The sequence below is a fragment of the Galeopterus variegatus genome, unplaced genomic scaffold (assembly GCF_000696425.1).
Source record: "Galeopterus variegatus unplaced genomic scaffold, G_variegatus-3.0.2 Scaffold2353, whole genome shotgun sequence".
NCBI classification, from domain to species: Eukaryota; Metazoa; Chordata; class Mammalia; order Dermoptera; family Cynocephalidae; genus Galeopterus; species Galeopterus variegatus.
In genome coordinates, this window is record NW_007728464.1 from 248,809 (window position 1) to 266,798 (window position 17,990).

The window sequence follows — 17,990 nt, forward strand, 5'->3', positions numbered from 1 at the left end:
GGGATCGCAACCCTCAGTGTTGCGCCCGTACCGGACCGGGACCGGCAACGGGATCGCAAGCCTCGGTGTTGCTCCCGCGCCTCGCTCAGCCAGTGAGCGGGAGCCAGTCTGTACGTGGGATCCGAACCCTCGGACGGGAGCGCTGCCGCGCTTCCCAAGCGGCGCACTATCCAGTGCGCCACCGGGCCGGCCCTATAAAGGTAATTCTTAAAGGAATAAATGTAAATAGCAATAAATTTATGAAATGTTTACCTTTCAGTGATCAAATTAATGGAAATTAAAACAATAAAATGAGGGCCGGCCCGGTGGTGCACTGCTACAGTGCACCGCTTGGGAGCGCGGTGGCGCTCCTGCCGAGGGTTCGGATCCCACATACAGACCGGTTCCCGCTCACTGGCTGAGTGAGGTGCGGGCGCAACACCGAGGGTTGCGATCCCGTTGCCGGTCCCGGTCCGGTACGGGCGCAACACTGAGGGTTGCGATCCGTTGCCGGACATGAAAACAGACAAAAAGGAAAAAAAAAAAACAATAAAATGAGATGGTATTTTTCTACACAAAATGGCAGCAAGTTTCAAAACTTATGATTCACTCATATACTACTGGTAATAGCATAAGATTTATCCATTCTTTGTGAAAGATACTTTACTAATTTTTTTTTTAAGTTTTCAAAGTATTCATGTCCTTTGAGCTAACAGTCCTACCTCAAGGAATCTATTGTGAGAAAAATTTCAACTATACATGGAAAGATACAGTTAAAAGGCTGCTCCTTCAAGCAGTATTTTAAAAATAGAAGGAAAAAACAGTTTCTGTGAATAAATGGTTGATTAAATTATGAAATAGTTGCTCCCCACTTGGGCCCAAAGGGAAGCGACCAACCACAGCTGCACCAGGCCCCTGCTGAGGTGAGCCTGGACCCACATGGTGCCGGTAGCCCCTCCCGTCTTAGACCCAGAGGGAAGCAACCGACCACAGCTGCACCAGGCCCCCACCGAGGTGAGCCCAGATCTGTGTGGTGTGGCCACAGGTTCTAGAACAGGACCCAACATAGTGTAATATAGCCATTACCACACCTACTGTCACACAAGGACAATTCACCACCACAGTAGCAGACAGGGCCACTCTACAGGTAACCTACTGCTCACTCGACTACACTGATTTAAGAAGAGTAACCAGTAGCCTGCAAATAGAGGAAGAAGGTTTTATTCTCATAGCCAACCTCAGAGTAATAGAAGAAGCAAATCCTCTACCAGATGACCAAACATCAATGAAAAAATACTAGAACTATGAACAAATAAGAAGATATGACACCACCGAAGGAATACAGCAATGCCCAAATTTCAAACTCCATGGAATATGGAATTCTTGAAATGTCCGAAAAAGAATTCTGAGCAATGATCTTAAGAAAACTCAAGGAGATAAAAAGAAGACTCAGAGAACATAATGAAACAAGAAAAAGTATCCAGAATATGAAGGGGAAAGTTTACAAAGAGATTAATATCTTTAAAAAAGAGTGTAGTAGAACTCCTAGAAATGAAAGATTCACTCAGTGAAATAAAAAACACAACAGAGAGCTTGAGCAGCAGGGAAGAGCAAGCAGAAGAAAGAATTTCAGATCTCGAAGATGGTCTTTTCAAAATAACCCAGGCAGACAAAAAAAAGGAAAAAAAAATTAAAAATAATGAGGAAAAAATCTAAGAGAGATAGCAGACAACCTCAAGTGCTCTAACATCCAAACTGTGAGTATTCCAGAAGGGGAGGAGAAAGGAAAAGGTATTGAAAACCTACTCAAGGAAATAGTAACAGAAAACTCCCCAGGTGTAGGGAGAGATACAGACCTTCAGATCCAGGATGCACAAAGGTCCCCAAACAGATTCAATCCAAAAGGTTCCTCCCAAAGACATGTTATAGTTAAATTTGCAAAGCTCAAAGACAAAGAATTCTAAAAACAGCAAGAGAAAAGTGTCAAGTCACCTATAGAGGAACCCCCATCAGACTAACAGCAGACTTCTCATCTGAAACCCTACAGGCCAGAAGAAAGTGGAATGAGATATTCAAAATACTAAAAGAAAAAAATTGCCAGCCAAGAATTCTTTACCCAGCAAGGCTGTCCTTCAGAAATGAGGGAGAAATAGTGTATTTCCCAGACAAACAAAAGTTGTGGAACTTCACCACCACACGACCAGCCCTGCAAGAAATTCTCAAGGGAGTCTTTCTTCTGCAATCTGAGTAATGATGACCACTATCACAAATACACAAGAAAAAGCAAAACCCACTGTTAAAACAAAATGCCAGTGAGAAAGAGAGAGAAGCTAAATCTTGCCACATTAAATTTCCAACTGCCATTGAAGAGAAATAGAAGGGGAAGTAATGATCAAAAGATATTTAAATAATCTAAACAAAAAGTAATTAAGTGATAGGAATTAAACAATACCTGTCAATAACTACCCAAAATGTGAATGGATTAAACTCCCCATCTAAAAGACACAGACTGACTGACTGGATTAAAAAGTTAGACCCAAGTTATGCTGTCTTCAGGAAACCCACCTCACCTATAGACACACACAGACTAAAAATGAATGGGTGGAAAAAGATATACCATGCAAATGGAAGCCAAAAATTAGCAGGAGTACCTATTCTTATATTGGACAAAATAGACTTTAAACCAAAAAACATAAGAAGAGACAAGGCCACTATATAATGATAAAAGGATCTATCCAGATAGAAAACATAACAGTCATAAATATATATGCACCCAGTACTTGAGCACCCAGATATATAAAGCAAACACTCTTAGATCTAAAGAAAGAAATAGGCCCTAATACATTAACAGTGGGTGATTTGAACACCCCTCTCTGGGTATTGGACAGATCTTCCAGGAAACAAATCAACAAAGAGACACAGGATTTAATCTACACCTTAGAGCAGTTGGACCTGGCAGATATATACAGAACATTTCACCCAGCAACTAAAGAATACACTTTCTTCTCATCAGCTCATGGAACATTCTCCAGGATAGACTACATATTAGGTCACAAATCTAGTCTCAGCAAATTTTAAAAAATTGAAGTCATTCCATGTATCTTTTCAGACCATAATCGACTAAAACTGGAAATTAGAAATAAGTAAAAACTCTGGAATCTATACAAATACATGGAAACTAAACAATAGGCTCCTGAATGACCTATGGGCCCAGAAGAAATTAAACAGGAAAAAATTTGTTGAAACTAATGAAATTTTAAACAAAAAATGTGTTGAACTAATGAAAATAAAGATACATCATACCAAAACCTGTAGGATACTGCAAAAGCAATACTAAGAGGCAAATTTATTGCAGTAAACACTTACACCAAAAGAATGGAAAGATTTCAAATAAATGACCTAACGCTGTGCCTCAAAGAACTTGAAAAACAACAATCCAATCCTAAAGTAAAAGGAAAGAAAGAATTAAGATTAGAGCAGAACTAAATGAAATAGAGACCCCCCTAAAAAAAACAATAGAAAAGATCACCAAAACAAAAAGTTGGTTTTTTGAGAAGATAAATAAAATAGACAAACCATTAGCTAGATTAACAAATAAGAGAGAAGACCCAAATAACAAAAACCAGAAATGAAAAGGGAGACATTACAACTGATACCACGGAAATAAGAATCATTAGAGACTATCATAAACAACTGTAGGACCACAAATATGAAAACCTGGAAGATACGGTTAAGTTTCTAGACATACAAACTACCCAGACTGAATGAACCAAGAAGAGACAGAAAACCTGAACAGACCAATAACAAGCAACAAATTTGAAATGGTAATCAGCAGTCTTCCAAAAAAGAGAAATCCGGGTCCAGATGGCTTTACAGCTGAATTCTGTCAAACTTTTAAAGAGATATTAATACCAATTCTCCTCAAACTATTCCAGAAAATTGAAACAGAAGCTACTCTCCCAAACTTACCCTATGAAACCAACATAACTGTAATACCAAAACCAGATAAAAACATACACAAAAAAGAAAATTACAGACCAATATCATTGATGGACATAGATGCAAAAATCTTCAAAAAAATATTAGAAATCAGAATACAGCAACACATTAAAAAAATTATACACCATGATCAAGTGGGATTCATTCCAGAGATGCAAGGATGGTTCAACATACAAAAGTCAGTAAATGTGATAGATGCAAGGATGGTTCAACATACACCATGATCAAGTGGGATTCATTCCAGAGATGCAAGGATGGTTCAACATACAAAAGTCAGTAAATGTGATACATCACATCAACAAACTCAAGGACAAAAACCATATGATTACCTCAATAGATGCTGAAAAAGCATTGACAAAATTCAGCATCCCTTTCTAATAAAGATTAGGGAAAGTATCTCAACACAATACAAGCTGTCTATGACAAGTCCACTACCGGTATCATTCTGAGTGGGGAAAAACTGAGGGCTTTTCTCTTAAGAACAGGAACAAGACGAGAATGCCCAGTCTCACCATTTCTATTTAACATAGTACTGAAGGTACTAGCCAGAGCAATCAGACAAGAGAAAGAAATAAAGGGCATCCAGATCGGAAAAGATGAAATCAAACTGTCCCTATTTGCAGATGACATGATACTATATATAGAAAAACCTAAAGACTATCAAAAACTCCTAGAGCTAGTTAATAATTTCAGTAACATTGCAGGATACAAAATAAATGCCCCCAAATCAATTGTGTTTATATACTCAAATAATGAACTAATAGAGAAATAAAGTAAGCCCATTTACAGTAGTCATGAAAAAAATAAAATACCTAGGGATCAGTTTAACCAAGGAGGTGAAAGAGCTCTACAATGAGAACAACATACCACTACTGAAAGAAATTAAAGAAGACACAGAAAGATGGAAAGATTCCATGCTCTTGGATTGGAAGAATTAACATTTTGAAAATGTCTATACTACCCAAAGCAATCTACAGATTGAGTGCAATCCCAATCAAAATACCAAGGACATTCTTCACAGAAATGGAAAAAGCAATCTTAGCATTCATATGGGACAGCAAAAGGCCCCGAATAGCCAAAGCAGTCTGGAGAAAAAAAAATTAAGCAAGAGGCATAACACTGCCTGACTTCAAGTTATACTACAAAGCTATAGTAACCAAAACAGCATGGTATTGGCATAAAAATAGACCAGTGAAGCAGAATTGAGAACCCAGAAATCACCCCTCAGGCCTACAGCCACCTGATATTGGACAAAGGCAACAAAAAATCTACATTGGGGAAAAGACTGTCTCTTCAATAAGTGGTGCAGGGAAAATTGGAAATCCATATGCAGAAGAATGAAACTAGAAATGCACCTCTCACCATATACTAAAACCAACTCAAAATGGATTAAAGACTTAAGTATAAGACTGTGGGACCGCGCCCTTTTTCTAAGCAAAAACAACAGATGGCCTAAATGGATAAAAGGTGGCGCCCAAGGGAAGTTAAGAGGGAGGGCTAAGTATAGAGAGGCAAGGCACGTGCACATTTGACCTTTTCAAGGATTGGCCTAAGCTTAGAAATCCCTGCCTGCTAAGCATATAAATATGATCTTTTGTGTTACAATAAGCGGAACTGCCTGACAGAACCCCCGCTGCGTGTGTATGTGTTTGTTCCCTATCTGGGAGAGCAGTGGCGTGCTCACCCATCTCTTGGAATCTCTTTTCCTCCCACGTCCTGCAGGGGGAGAAAAGGGCAATCCCTTTGGCCCCAACCCTCTAGGGAAAGGAAAAACCTGTTGGGGTCCCATGCGGCCACCGGAGATGCGCAACGTAAGACCTGAAACTGTAAAATTACTAAGGGGAAGTATAGGTGAAACACTTTAGGAACTGGGTCTGGGCACAGTCTTTATGAACATGAGCCCAAAAGCACAAGCAACAAAAGAAAAAATAAACAAATAGGACTATATCAAACTAAAAATCTTCTGCACAGCAAAGGAAACAACCAAAAGAGTGAAATGACAACCTACACAGTGGGAGAAAATTTTTGCTAACTATGCATCTGACAAAGGATTAATATCCATAATATACATGGAACTCAAGCAATTACACAGTAAAAAAACAACCCAATTAAAAAATGGGCAAAGGAGCTGAATAGACATTTTCAAAGGAAGACATACAAATGGCCAAGTACATGAAAAAATGCTCAGCATCACTAATCATCAGGGAAATGCAGATTAAAACCACATTGAGATATCACCTCATCCCAATTAGAGTGGCTATAATCAAAATGATGATGAATAACAAATGCTGGCAAGGATGTAGAGAGAAGGGAACACTCCTGCACTGTTGGTGGGACTATAAATTAGTACAACGACTATAGAAAACAGTATGGAGGTTTCTCAAACAACTACAGATAGATCTTCCATACGATCCAGCAATCCCACTTCAGGGTATATACACAGAGGAATGGAAAATATCCTGTTGAAGGGATACATGCACTTCCATGTTCATCGCAGCTCTGTTCGCAGTAGCTAAGACATGGAACCAACCTAAATATCCATCAATGGATGATTGGATAAGGAAATTGTGGTATATATACACCATGGAATACTACTCTGCCATAAAAAAGAATGAAATAATCCCATTTGCAAGAACATGGATGAGCTTGAAGAAACTTATGTTGAGTGAAATAAGCAAAGCACAGAGGGATAAATACCGCATGTCCTCACTCATAAGTGGGAGCTAAGAGAGAAAGAGGGAAGGAAGGAAGGACCACAGTGGTGCGTTGGACTTGGCAGAGGGAGAGAGCATACCTAGGGATAGAAAGTGGAGAGGGGGGGAGGGGAGAGAGATTAGGGATAATTGGGTTGGGGAGACAGGGTACAATAGCAATTTGTGGTAATGAGCATGCTGCCAGTATAGATCTGGCCTTCACATCTAGGGCACGAGGGGCAACAATCAGCCTTATATCTCATGAATATTCATAACCAATAAAAAAAAGTTCAACAACAACAAAATAATAGTTATGAAACAGTTACATAATAGAGTATTGTGTGGTCATTATACATTGTGTTAATGAAAGTATTTTTATAGGCATGGAAAGATATTTATGATTAATTTTTAAGTAAAAAAAAGAAAATTGTTATCCGAGTGGTGAGTTTTGCTTTTATTTTACTTTGTGTATTTTCTAATTTTCCTATTCAGCATATATGTACTACTTGATCACTTTTTTCAACATGAAAATAATTTCAGAAAATTTTTAATAGTTTATTTTTTCTACACTTAAAGAAACCAAGGTCTTAGAGTGATAGCTACAAAGTACCTGAATGAGGGCTAATCTTCTGGCTCCAAGTTCAGGACTATTTCTGTTACACATTGCTTTTTATCTGTTAGCTCTGATTAGATGGTAAGTGCTTGCAGCGCTTATAGGAAGGGGCTATAACATGCTCACAAAACTTTTTACCCAGCACTTAGCCTGGTTCTGACCACAGAAATAAACCTTCCGTGAATATTTATTGGATTGAATTTCTTGTTGGGTAGGGCCTGGCATTTTCATGAATCTTATTTTTTACACATAACACACACACAAATACTAGCCTAGTTTCATATTCATTTTTATAATCTTGCTACACAGATTTTTCCTTTCTCTTTTCATATGAAGTGCCTTTAAAAAAGGCCCTAACTTTGTTCTCTATTTATGGGGATGTTTTATGAGAAGATAGCTCAGAAAAGGAATGGATTTGGATTTATTCTTGCGTCTTCAGTTAGATGACCTCTCTTCCCTCTTACAGCAAATTTCAGCTGTCTCTTAGTTTTCAAGTCCCTAGTCTGTCAACGTTCATCATGCCAGTGTGCCACTTCTGCTTTTCCCGTTGTCAGATGAGAATTCCCAGTTGTCAGGGTTGTACACTTGACCATCTCTTCTCCCTCGATGCCGTCCCTTTTCTCTTTAATGCGCAGTCTTTGTCATTTTCCGTCCAGTGTGTTTCTTCCTCTTTTCAGTCTGAATCATTTCCCTTAAAGATGTTATCTTTGCTGCCTATTTCAGCTTTTTCGAGTTAAATTTCTCTTTGGGTTCCCTCTCCTGAGGGTCCTCCTGGTTTCTCTGTTTACTTCTCACAGTGCAGTCTCCACCTGATTGATTTAACTTGTCCTACATCTTTTGCACGTGCAGGATTCATCTCACTAATTTCCAGCTGTTCTTCTCCCCTTCTCCCCCCTTCCCTTTTCTGTTTTTCTTCTTCTTTTTTTGTCCTACCACTACTATGAACTCCTCTCACTTGTTTTGCTTTGTTCTTCCTCTACGATTCTGTTACCCTCCTCACTGTCCTTTGCAGAAGTTTATAGGGTTTCTCTGTGACTTGTGCCCAGCAGCCATTTGAGCCTTTACTACTTTCTTTCCCATTTTTTTCAGATTCTAATTTGGGGCAAGTTTTACATACTTTCCCTGTATCGCACAGGGCCAGAAATGATACTTTTTTTGCCCCTAGTGATGTTGTACTTCAGCATGCCATATCTGTACCATTTTATACTCGACTGCAGTTGCTTTCATGAGCTTCACTTGAATATATTTGGGGGATTCTATATATAATACCAGCTTACCTGTGGTAGCACTGTTTAACAAGTTTAAAATCAGGAAATGTGGACTGACAAAGGATTTTTCCTCCTCAGGTGTAAATGTTTTTTTACATGAAAAGACAGTGCAACGATTTATTTAAGATTGAGCCTCCCCTAAAAGCACAGGTGTTCCTCAGCCCTCCTGTGCCCCGACAGAAAGCCCTTAGGTAGTGGTTAGCCACTGCCCTTTATTTCCACAATGTGTCAGCTATCACTTTTCTCCGGAGCAATCAATAGAGTTGACTTTGACCTTAACCAGATTGCCATCATTTTGAAGCTGCAGTTTGTTTTTTAAGGGCAACCAGGTGTTAAGCCCTTTCTGTTTAGAGGAAAGATAGTAACATTTTTGTGTGAGTCCAGATACTCACCAGTGATCTATGATAATTGAAATAAAAAATTTCAGGTTTAACCCTACTAATTCACTAGTTGTAGTGTGCCTACTGCATGATCTTTAAGGAAGCCACTTCTTGTTTCATCTGCCTGTTGGTTCTTGATTTTCATTAATGATATAGTTTGTTTTATATCAAAGCTGTGTCTAGATGCATAGTTAACTATCAATATCTTGTCAGTCCAAAATGAAACAAACCATTTTTTGGATTGATTTGAAAAATATAATAGCTCATTTGTAAAAGTAGACACAGCCATATACTAAATGAAATAATGCTGTTTAATAAAATGGTCTATATCCTTTCCAGTTACTAACCCTGAAGCATCACCCATGACAGGTTTTTTCCAGTTGAATGAAGAACTTTGCATACTCTGATTGCCTGCTCTTAATTTCTGGAAGTTACTCAGGGTTTGGAGTTCTTAGTGTCTGTGTTTGAGAAGTAGATTTCTCTTTGGTTTATATTAACTTGTCAGTGCTGGAGTTCTTAGTATCTGTGTTTGAGAAGTAGATTTCTTTTTGGCTTATATTAACTTGTCAATCAGTACACAATTACTAATGATACAAAGAGATGTTAGTATGTTTAAGAGTCAAACCAGAAGATGGGTAATTAGTATTTTGGTCTTATTTGGTTGAGTGTGTGTGTTTTGCAAAGTATCTTTTATTACCTGTGCTGTTGCCTGAGCACACTAAGATTTGGTTGTGGCCAGAAGACATTGTTCAAGTTCATTTAGTACATTTTGTGTACTTTTCTCTCTAGTAAGAAGAACGAAGAGACACCCAAGTGCACAGAGATGAAATGAGAAATTAAACTGAATGGAATTTCTCTTAAGAGTTCAGAATTTTCAGATACTAAGGAAGAAAGGAAGGACCCACTACTTTTGTCCTTATGAAAGAATCCAGAAAAATCAGAAGCGAGATATGGGTGGAAAAATCAATGTGGCCTTTGAGATTATTACTAACCATTGTGATTGTTGTTGGTCTAAGTGTTGACACTTGTGTTAGTAGTAATTACATCAAAATTACATTACCAGTATTGAAAAACCAATAAAGAAAAAACCCTAATTGCTACTCAAGCGTGAATAAAATCTGTTTGCATTGTTAGGACGTCTGTTAAGTAATCATTTAATATTATACCTGTAATGTGGTTATATGTGTGATGTTATGCTCAGAATATGAAGTATCTGCTTTTGTAATTAACTTTATTTAAAAGATAAGCAGCTTTATAATATTGTGTATTCAAAGCGGTTCCAGTAACAAAGGCATTAAAAAGAAAACAGTTTGCTTTTTAGAATCAAATTCTGTGTTTCTTTAGAATGAAGCATAAAATGTAACTTTATATACCTAAACTAAAAGTGATTTTTGGCTGAACTGGCAACAGTGTTCCAAATTTCTTTACTTTGGAAAAAAGCACTTCATATTTAAGCATATAAGTAATTTGTAAACTTACATTATTTAATATTTATTTTAGTCTTAATATTTGTTTTTAAATTATTACATTATATTATTTTTTTTAGTTCCAGAATAATGGTATCATTACTATGTGACTATATGTTTTAAAGTTTGATATTATAATAGGGACCTTTTTTTTTTGTCTTTTGACTCTTCTTTCTCTACGATGTGATAAGTCTAATAAAATATTTAGCCCCAAGAAGGTCAAAACTAATATAAAATTAGAAAAACTTATTTTCCAAATTAGACAATTGATTCTACTAAAATAAGAAGTGAGAAAAGTGTTGGGCACTGAGGTGTAAATTTCATCCAGATGTATACCCAATGTGAATAGCTTCTAGTAAAAATATATTTGGCTCTTATCCCTACACATGTTGTAGAGGCATAAAAATTGGTAAACATGCCCTTGCTGTGTAGAACTTTTTTTAAAAAGGCATTTTTGAAAGTGTTGAGTGGCACTGATGACTGCTAGAGCACACAGCCATCTGCACAGATATCTGTTCTGATAGCGCTGAGCTTTCATTGTTCTGGATGCATACATCTGTGCTTCAGGTACAGCTGGACCCAGCCACAGTAACCCTTGTACAAACTTGTTGTTTCTGTGAATTTGTGAATGCATTTGATAATTAAAAATAAATGTATGTGTCTCTGCACTTTCAGCTCATAATTTTGAGATATGTGTTGATGCTCTGATTTGGGTTTTAATACAAAGAATTTCAACAGGTTGTAGAAATACTTTAATCAAGAGAAATGAAGAAATATGTCAGGGGAGCTAAGCCTTTGCTAAGATCTCAATGTTCATATGAAAAATAGGGTTATTTTTATCTTGCAGTTACTGTAAACAAAAATAACAGTTGAGGCAAACACCAGGAAAAGTTTGTTCTACTCAGAGTTCTTTTCTCCTTTATCCTGCTGATAAAAGTAAGATTAGGGTTTGTTCGCACATAGGTTAATAAAATGTCTTTACTTCACTCTTTAAGATGAGATGAGGTGGGGAAGACCATAACAGTACTCTTGGAGTAATAGGTCCAGATTGTAATCAAGCAGAAAATCAGACACCAGAATCCATTTGACAATTTATGACCCTGTACATTTTTTTTTTTTTTTTTTTTCTTTTGTCTTTTTCCGTGTCCGGCAACGGATCGCAACCCTCAGTTTTGCCCCCGTACCGGACCGGGGACCGGCAACAGGATTGCAACCCTCGGTGTTGCCCCCGCGCCTCGCTCAGCCAGTGAGCAGGAACCGGTCTGTATGTGGGATCCGAACCCTCGGGCGGGAGCTCCGCCGCGCTTCCCAAGCGGCGCACTTATCCAGTGTGCCACCGGGCCGGCCCGACCCTGTACATTTTTTTCGTAACAAATTGGTTAGTTTATTCTGAAATTATTAAATTTTATCCCATCATCTCTTTTCTCCAAACAAGTAACAATTTTAAACTTCCTCTCTATATATTTTTAAACCATTCTTAGAAATGTATTTCCCAATTATTTATTCAAATCTATCTTGAAGATTGTTCCTTTAGTATAAAAAGTATACTATGAACAGCATTTGTAAAGCTAGAATAAAAATCAAGTTTTTAAAAGATTTAAAACATGAAACATTTTACACCATGAATGCAGTTATGTTGAAAATGCACATTTTAAATGAAATTAATGCTTTTAAATGGCTAACACTTTTTACTTTTGGAATCTTGCACAGGTTTCTGTCATATAAAAGCAAATACTTGACCTTAAGTTTATTTTTAAGTTACAGGAAAGTTTTATTAAAGAAAGATGTTTTCTCTTTAAGAAGTTCAGCAAGACTATATCTGAGAAATAACCATTTTATTCCCTTATGACATGTTATCTCTTTAGTCAGATATTTAATTTACAAATATTTTTAAGAGGATTAGAAAGTTTTAGAAACTATAACAAAAATTTGTGACCTTATACTTTAATATATATTCAAATGATTTCTTTCCGAAGGCCATAGCTATTAAATTATGGGAACATTTTTAAACCCAGATTTTTTAAGCTATACGAGAGTACTTCAAAAAGTTTGTGGAAAAAATGGAATTAAGAGATAATACGAATTCTTCCATAACTTTTTGAAGACCCCTTGTATATTTCTTGATTTCTACCTAATTGAACTTAACTACAGAAAATATTCCCCACATCTGCCCTTTGTTACATACATGGCCTCATTAACTGTTAACATCAAATCCATGAGGTATATAAAGTCTTCCCTATTCTACAAATAAGGAAGCCAAGGATCTGAAAGTTAAGTAACTTGTCCTAGTGCACACAGCCAGTAAGTGTCAACGCAAGCTGTAAGAGTAGGTCCGTCAGACCCCACTGAGAGACGTCTGAAGTACTGGATCTCAGTTGCTGTGGAGAGTAAACCAGTGAATGCTAACAGTTGGAGACTGCAACACACGCAAGAGTAATTAAAGAAGCAGTTTATGTTCCTGCAACCACACTCGGACTGGAAACATCTAATATGTCTGTGATGCAACAGTGACCTACATAAAATGAAAATGAACTCTGAAAACTCATTTTAAAAAACTGATCACTTATCCCACAATTATTTTAGTAAATCTTTACTCCATAATTCTATAAATCTTATGTTTCCTTAAGAAATAGGTTCTATAGAGTCAAAGTAATTACATGTACAGTAACATTTTATTCAAGAAACAGAAAAGGCGCCCTTTCAGTCATATAAGAGATAATAAAAACATCAAGAAGCATGTCAATCAAAAAGCTGTGTTGACTGGAGAACTCAATCTATGGATGGACCCAATTATCTGCAGGAGAATTGAATGTCAGCATCATTTAGGGTTAACAATGGACTAACTTCGCAAAAGCAGACAGCTACTCTCTGCAGAGACCCAGGAAGCAAACTTGGTAATGAGGCACTTCATTCATCATTTCCTTCTGCTCTAATTATTAAGGTGAATAGGAAATACTTTAAGCTAAGGCGGGAACTGGATAACATAAAAACATTTGTTTTGTAAACACAAAGAATGCTATTTTTCTAATGGTCTCCTTCAAATCTACATCAAGCATATGTTGTGAGCACCCTGTTTTCTAAACTTACTTTTCTAACACCTCGAATTCATAATGGTTATGGATGGGTTATTTTTGTCTCAAAAAATTGCAGAGGCTAGTGCTCCTAAGAATCTACTATTTTAATTTCAATCTAAAAAAGGAGAGTTCATAAATACATGAGGACACCTTACGAAGTTCATGGAAAAATAGAATTAAATACTAATACAAATCTTTCCATGAACTTTTTGAAGTACCCTCACATCATATGTAGTTCATGTTCCATTTATTCACTTAGGTCAGAATGGTTCAACTATATATATTTCAGTGTCATTTCTAGAAGTATCTAACAATATGATTTTTACTTTTGTTCTTCATCTTACATCTATCACTTGAGCCTTGTCAAGAATTGTGAAAGAACATAAAATATGAAGACGGTTTGTTGACACAACATTTACAAAAGTAAACTCATATCGCCAATCAAAGGATGATTTCTTAAAATTGGTTGCGATAGAGATGATTTGCTTAATGAAGATAAGAAAAAAATAGGGTCCAAAAGGGGGGAAAAGCATGAACTCAAGGAAAATAACTTATTCCCAGAGCAAAAATGAGCAACTGAAGCTTGCAAAAGGCAGTCAGGAGACTAAATGAGGGAGGTTCCCTGGAGAAGAGCTTGGTAGCTTCAGTTTGGTTTCTCAGTGATTTCAACTGAGAATCAAAAGTTAATTATACATTAAATTTGTTCACAGGGCTGTTCTATATAAATGCTCACTATAACTTTTTCTGAATTACGATTCTTCAATTTAAGGTACATGAAAGATGGTTAAACACAATAATGTCTTTAACCATCCCTGCCTATTATGCAGAACAAAGTTCAGAGGTATCTGCAGATGCTACTTTTAGCAGCTAAATATTTCCATGGCGGTAAAGAAATATCAGTAAAATCTATGCCATTTAAGAACATCACATTCTTGTTAGACTTATCATGTGTGCAGGCAGAGTACATAATAAACTAGTCTATAGCAGCTGTAAATTTCTGAGGATTTATCTAACCACAAATACATTGAAATGGGGAAATGGGTCTATATTAAACTATGCAAGATGCTGCTGGAGCTTTGCCATTTCTGCAACATCCTGTAATTAATTTATCATGACAGGTCTGGCAAACTGAAACATCCAATACACTTGTGACAGACTGTTATACTATAGTTGTTGGAGATCCTGCAGTCACATAAAATGAAGGTAGATTTTTCTTTCAAACATGAATATAGGACTATTATATTTAGAGTGCCCTATAACCAAGGATGGACTTGTCACTTTTGAATTTCAAAATAAAATATCTAAAATATGGAAAAGATCCTGGGCTGAGATTAGGAGCTTAGTTTGTTCTCTGCTTTTATGTGTGGTCTTTTCCTGAAGAGGGACAACTCTGGGGAAGGGTATATACAGTCTGGTCAACCCTTCCCATGCATGTGTGTCTGATGCTAGGTATGGTGGGATTCTCTCCAGGAAGACTGGAGGGTCAGTTCTCTCTTGGTAGTCTCTTGAACACATCCTCTTCCTGTAGACAAGGCTGATCAGACCACCTCCTCCATCTGTACGCCATCCTCTTCTGGAAGCTGCAGCCCTGCCATTTTGCAAAGAAATACAGAAATTATTCCTGCTCTAACCCCATTTAATCCAGAGAAAGGAAAAAAATATAACTTTTTTGTTTGCCAAAATAGATTCTAACAATAAGTTCTTTGCCAGTTCATAGCATGAAAGAATGAGCCTCTCTTTACTTGATGTGTGCAGTTTGGTAACAGGTGGTATAGTGGTTGATGTGAAGGATGGATCTGTAGTAAATTAGACTTCTTCTTGCTGGGGTAGTGGAGATACCTTCCCCCAAAAGTGAAACCTACATGGTATGAATATGCACAGTCTTGACCATTTCCTAGGGAAGGTAGAGTTCCTCAGTCTACAAACAGGAGGACCCAAGAGGGTCTGGAGCCTTGAATCTAGAAGTTTCAGTGAGAGGGGAAAAGAGTCAGGAGATAGGTCCCAGGTGGTAGAGAATAAGATGGGTGGGAAAGAGGTGAGAAGCTAGGCAAGGGGCCCCAAGTGGTTCCAGCCCACTTACCAAAGGTAAACTGTGAACACTTACTAGTTATATGTTCTTTGTATTTTCTCTAGTGGTTTTCTTTCTCTTTGTTCTTACTATTTGAAAATGCATCCTACCTCAGAGGACCTGAGAAGTTTGTTGCTTGGGCCTAAGTTTTAATGGAAAAGCAACCAGCGGGACCTCAGACTGAATAACCTAAGGGAAAAGTGGACGGGAGACAACGGAGGAAGAGCTCTCATCACCTCCACTCCCTCCACCAAAAGACTACCCCTCAAAGCTCATCTTTGTGAAACTTTGGAAATGGTATAGAGGGTATGTGGGAGTGGGTGGGTGTGTGTCCAGAAGATAAAAACAAAGACCCTCTTTCACACGCTCTGGTGAAGTAACTTGACTAGGATCACAGGCACTGGCAGCAGCACCTTCTGGGTAGTGCTGACTCTCAACTACTTACTCGATAACATCCCCACTTAAAGCTGCATTATTAAATCCTTGTTCTGAACAAGTCTTAAATTTTCTCAACCTTACCACAACTAAAAGTAAATATCCCTTACAGAACATGATCTATATTCAGATAAATCCCGCTGTAAAACTAGGTGTTACAAGTGATGAATCTGAATGAGTGAGGGTTGAAAGTGGATAAAACTGTAAATAAGGTGATACCAGAGAGTCAGGAGAAGTGACATTTGTATATGCACATGTGGGGGAAAACTTGAGTTTTTTATTTCATTTTTTTACTATATTGACGACTGGATACGGATAGTGACTAATTCTATTTACATATCAGTAGCTAAAATTATTGACTACTTTCCTAAATATATTTTTGTAGTTTAGAATCCTCAATACCTTTAACACTTAAATATGTTTGTTTTCCTTTCTTTCTTTTCTTTTCTTTTTTTTTTTTCTTTTTGGTGGCCGGCCAATACAGGAATCCGAACACCAAGCTCTAACCGACTGACCTAATCAGTCAGCCCTAAATACGTTTTTGTAAATCCGTGTGTGTATGTTCACGTTCACTTACTCAACAGCTAATTATTGAATGCCAGTTTGTCAAGCATTGGATGGGAGCTGGATGGACAGTTGAACTCAACTCTTTTCTGTGTTTCACCTTGAAATTGTCACACATTTATTGCCACTGTCACCCTACAATGGTTTTCAGAGGACTTCCACATACATTACCAAACTTGAGTCTCATAGCAATCTTTATTAGACAAAAAAGGCATTATTCTCCCATTTTTTCAAACCAATCACAAAGAGATTAATGACTTGCCCAACGACTACTGATCAGAACCCAGGTGTCCTCCTCCTCTCAATGCTGTGTTCTTTCCAAACAGGAAAACTTTACTGATGTTTGAGAAATGTGGAAATAAATAAGTATAAGGAAAGCCAATCTGTGTTCCCTGTACAAGAAGCAACTATAAATTAGTAAAACTAATTTATATGTGTGTCTTTTGGAACCAATTTATGATCTTCCCATAGTCAGCTATAAGAAGGTGTTTGTGTTTTTGCTGCAGTCCTGTATTTGAATATAAATTTTTTAAAATGCAAGAGCTTAAAATGTGAAGGTGTAACAGTCCAAATAAGAGCATGTAAAAAAATTTTTTTTATGTTTTCTAGGCAGAGGAAGGAGGTGTGCAGCAAAAACCTTTTTATTTTTATTTTTTATTGGAACATAATTGGATGTACATATCTGTACGGTACAGAGTTGAATATCATTACCTGTGTGCAATATGTGATGCTCAAATCAGGGTAATTAGTGTATTCAACATTATACAATGTAATCATTTTCCAAAGCCTCTTTATGAACCAAATAAAACAAAATCATTTCATGCATTGTATATTCAAGCCAAATGGTTATTATTCAAATACAAATAATTCATGCATTTTCTGTTAATGATCAATAAATTCTCAATGAACTAAAATTTCTTCATTAGACCAATTCGCCAACTTGGAAGTACCACAGGAAATTTCATAGAATGCAAACCTGACCACGTCACAGCCTACTTAAAACTGACCCTCCCATCCACTATCACTAAATCCACTGAGCTTCTTCTGTTTGCTTAGAATAATTCCTATAAATCTACTGCTGTGCTCTTGATATCACAGGAAATTGCAATGAAATTCAATCACCTTGCAGGTGACAGCAAAAGTAAGAAATTTGGTTGATATCTGAAAAGTCCATGGAATTCAGCATGGCAGTGAGACCTCTGGGTCTGCCCTGGCTGCTTCTCCAGCTTCAGTGGCTTCCTGTGGAATCCTCTGTTCACTTTGTAGCAAGACACTACTTCCCTCAAGGGACCATCGCCACTCAAGCCCTTGAGTTGTTTTCACTACCTGAAGACACCTTTCTCCCAATGCCTTTGGTGGGTATTGCCATCCGGGTTTCCTCTCAAATGTCACATGCACTAAGAGTCGTAATTACTTACCCTGGGTGACTTACTTCCTCACTGTGCCCTCAC

General features: G+C 37.4%; 1 protein-coding gene across 1 annotated transcript in view; it reads left to right on the forward strand.

The window, feature by feature from the left end:
- Positions 1 to 11,080, forward strand: part of AHI1 (Abelson helper integration site 1) — a 188,800-nt gene extending 177,720 nt beyond the window's left edge. Inside the window, exon 25 of the mRNA XM_008581425.1 lies at positions 9,722 to 11,080. Within this exon, the coding sequence (XP_008579647.1) occupies positions 9,722 to 9,724 (3 nt within the window). The 3' untranslated portion in view covers positions 9,725 to 11,080. The remainder of the gene's footprint in view (positions 1 to 9,721) is intronic.
- Positions 11,081 to 17,990: the final 6,910 nt, after the last annotated feature.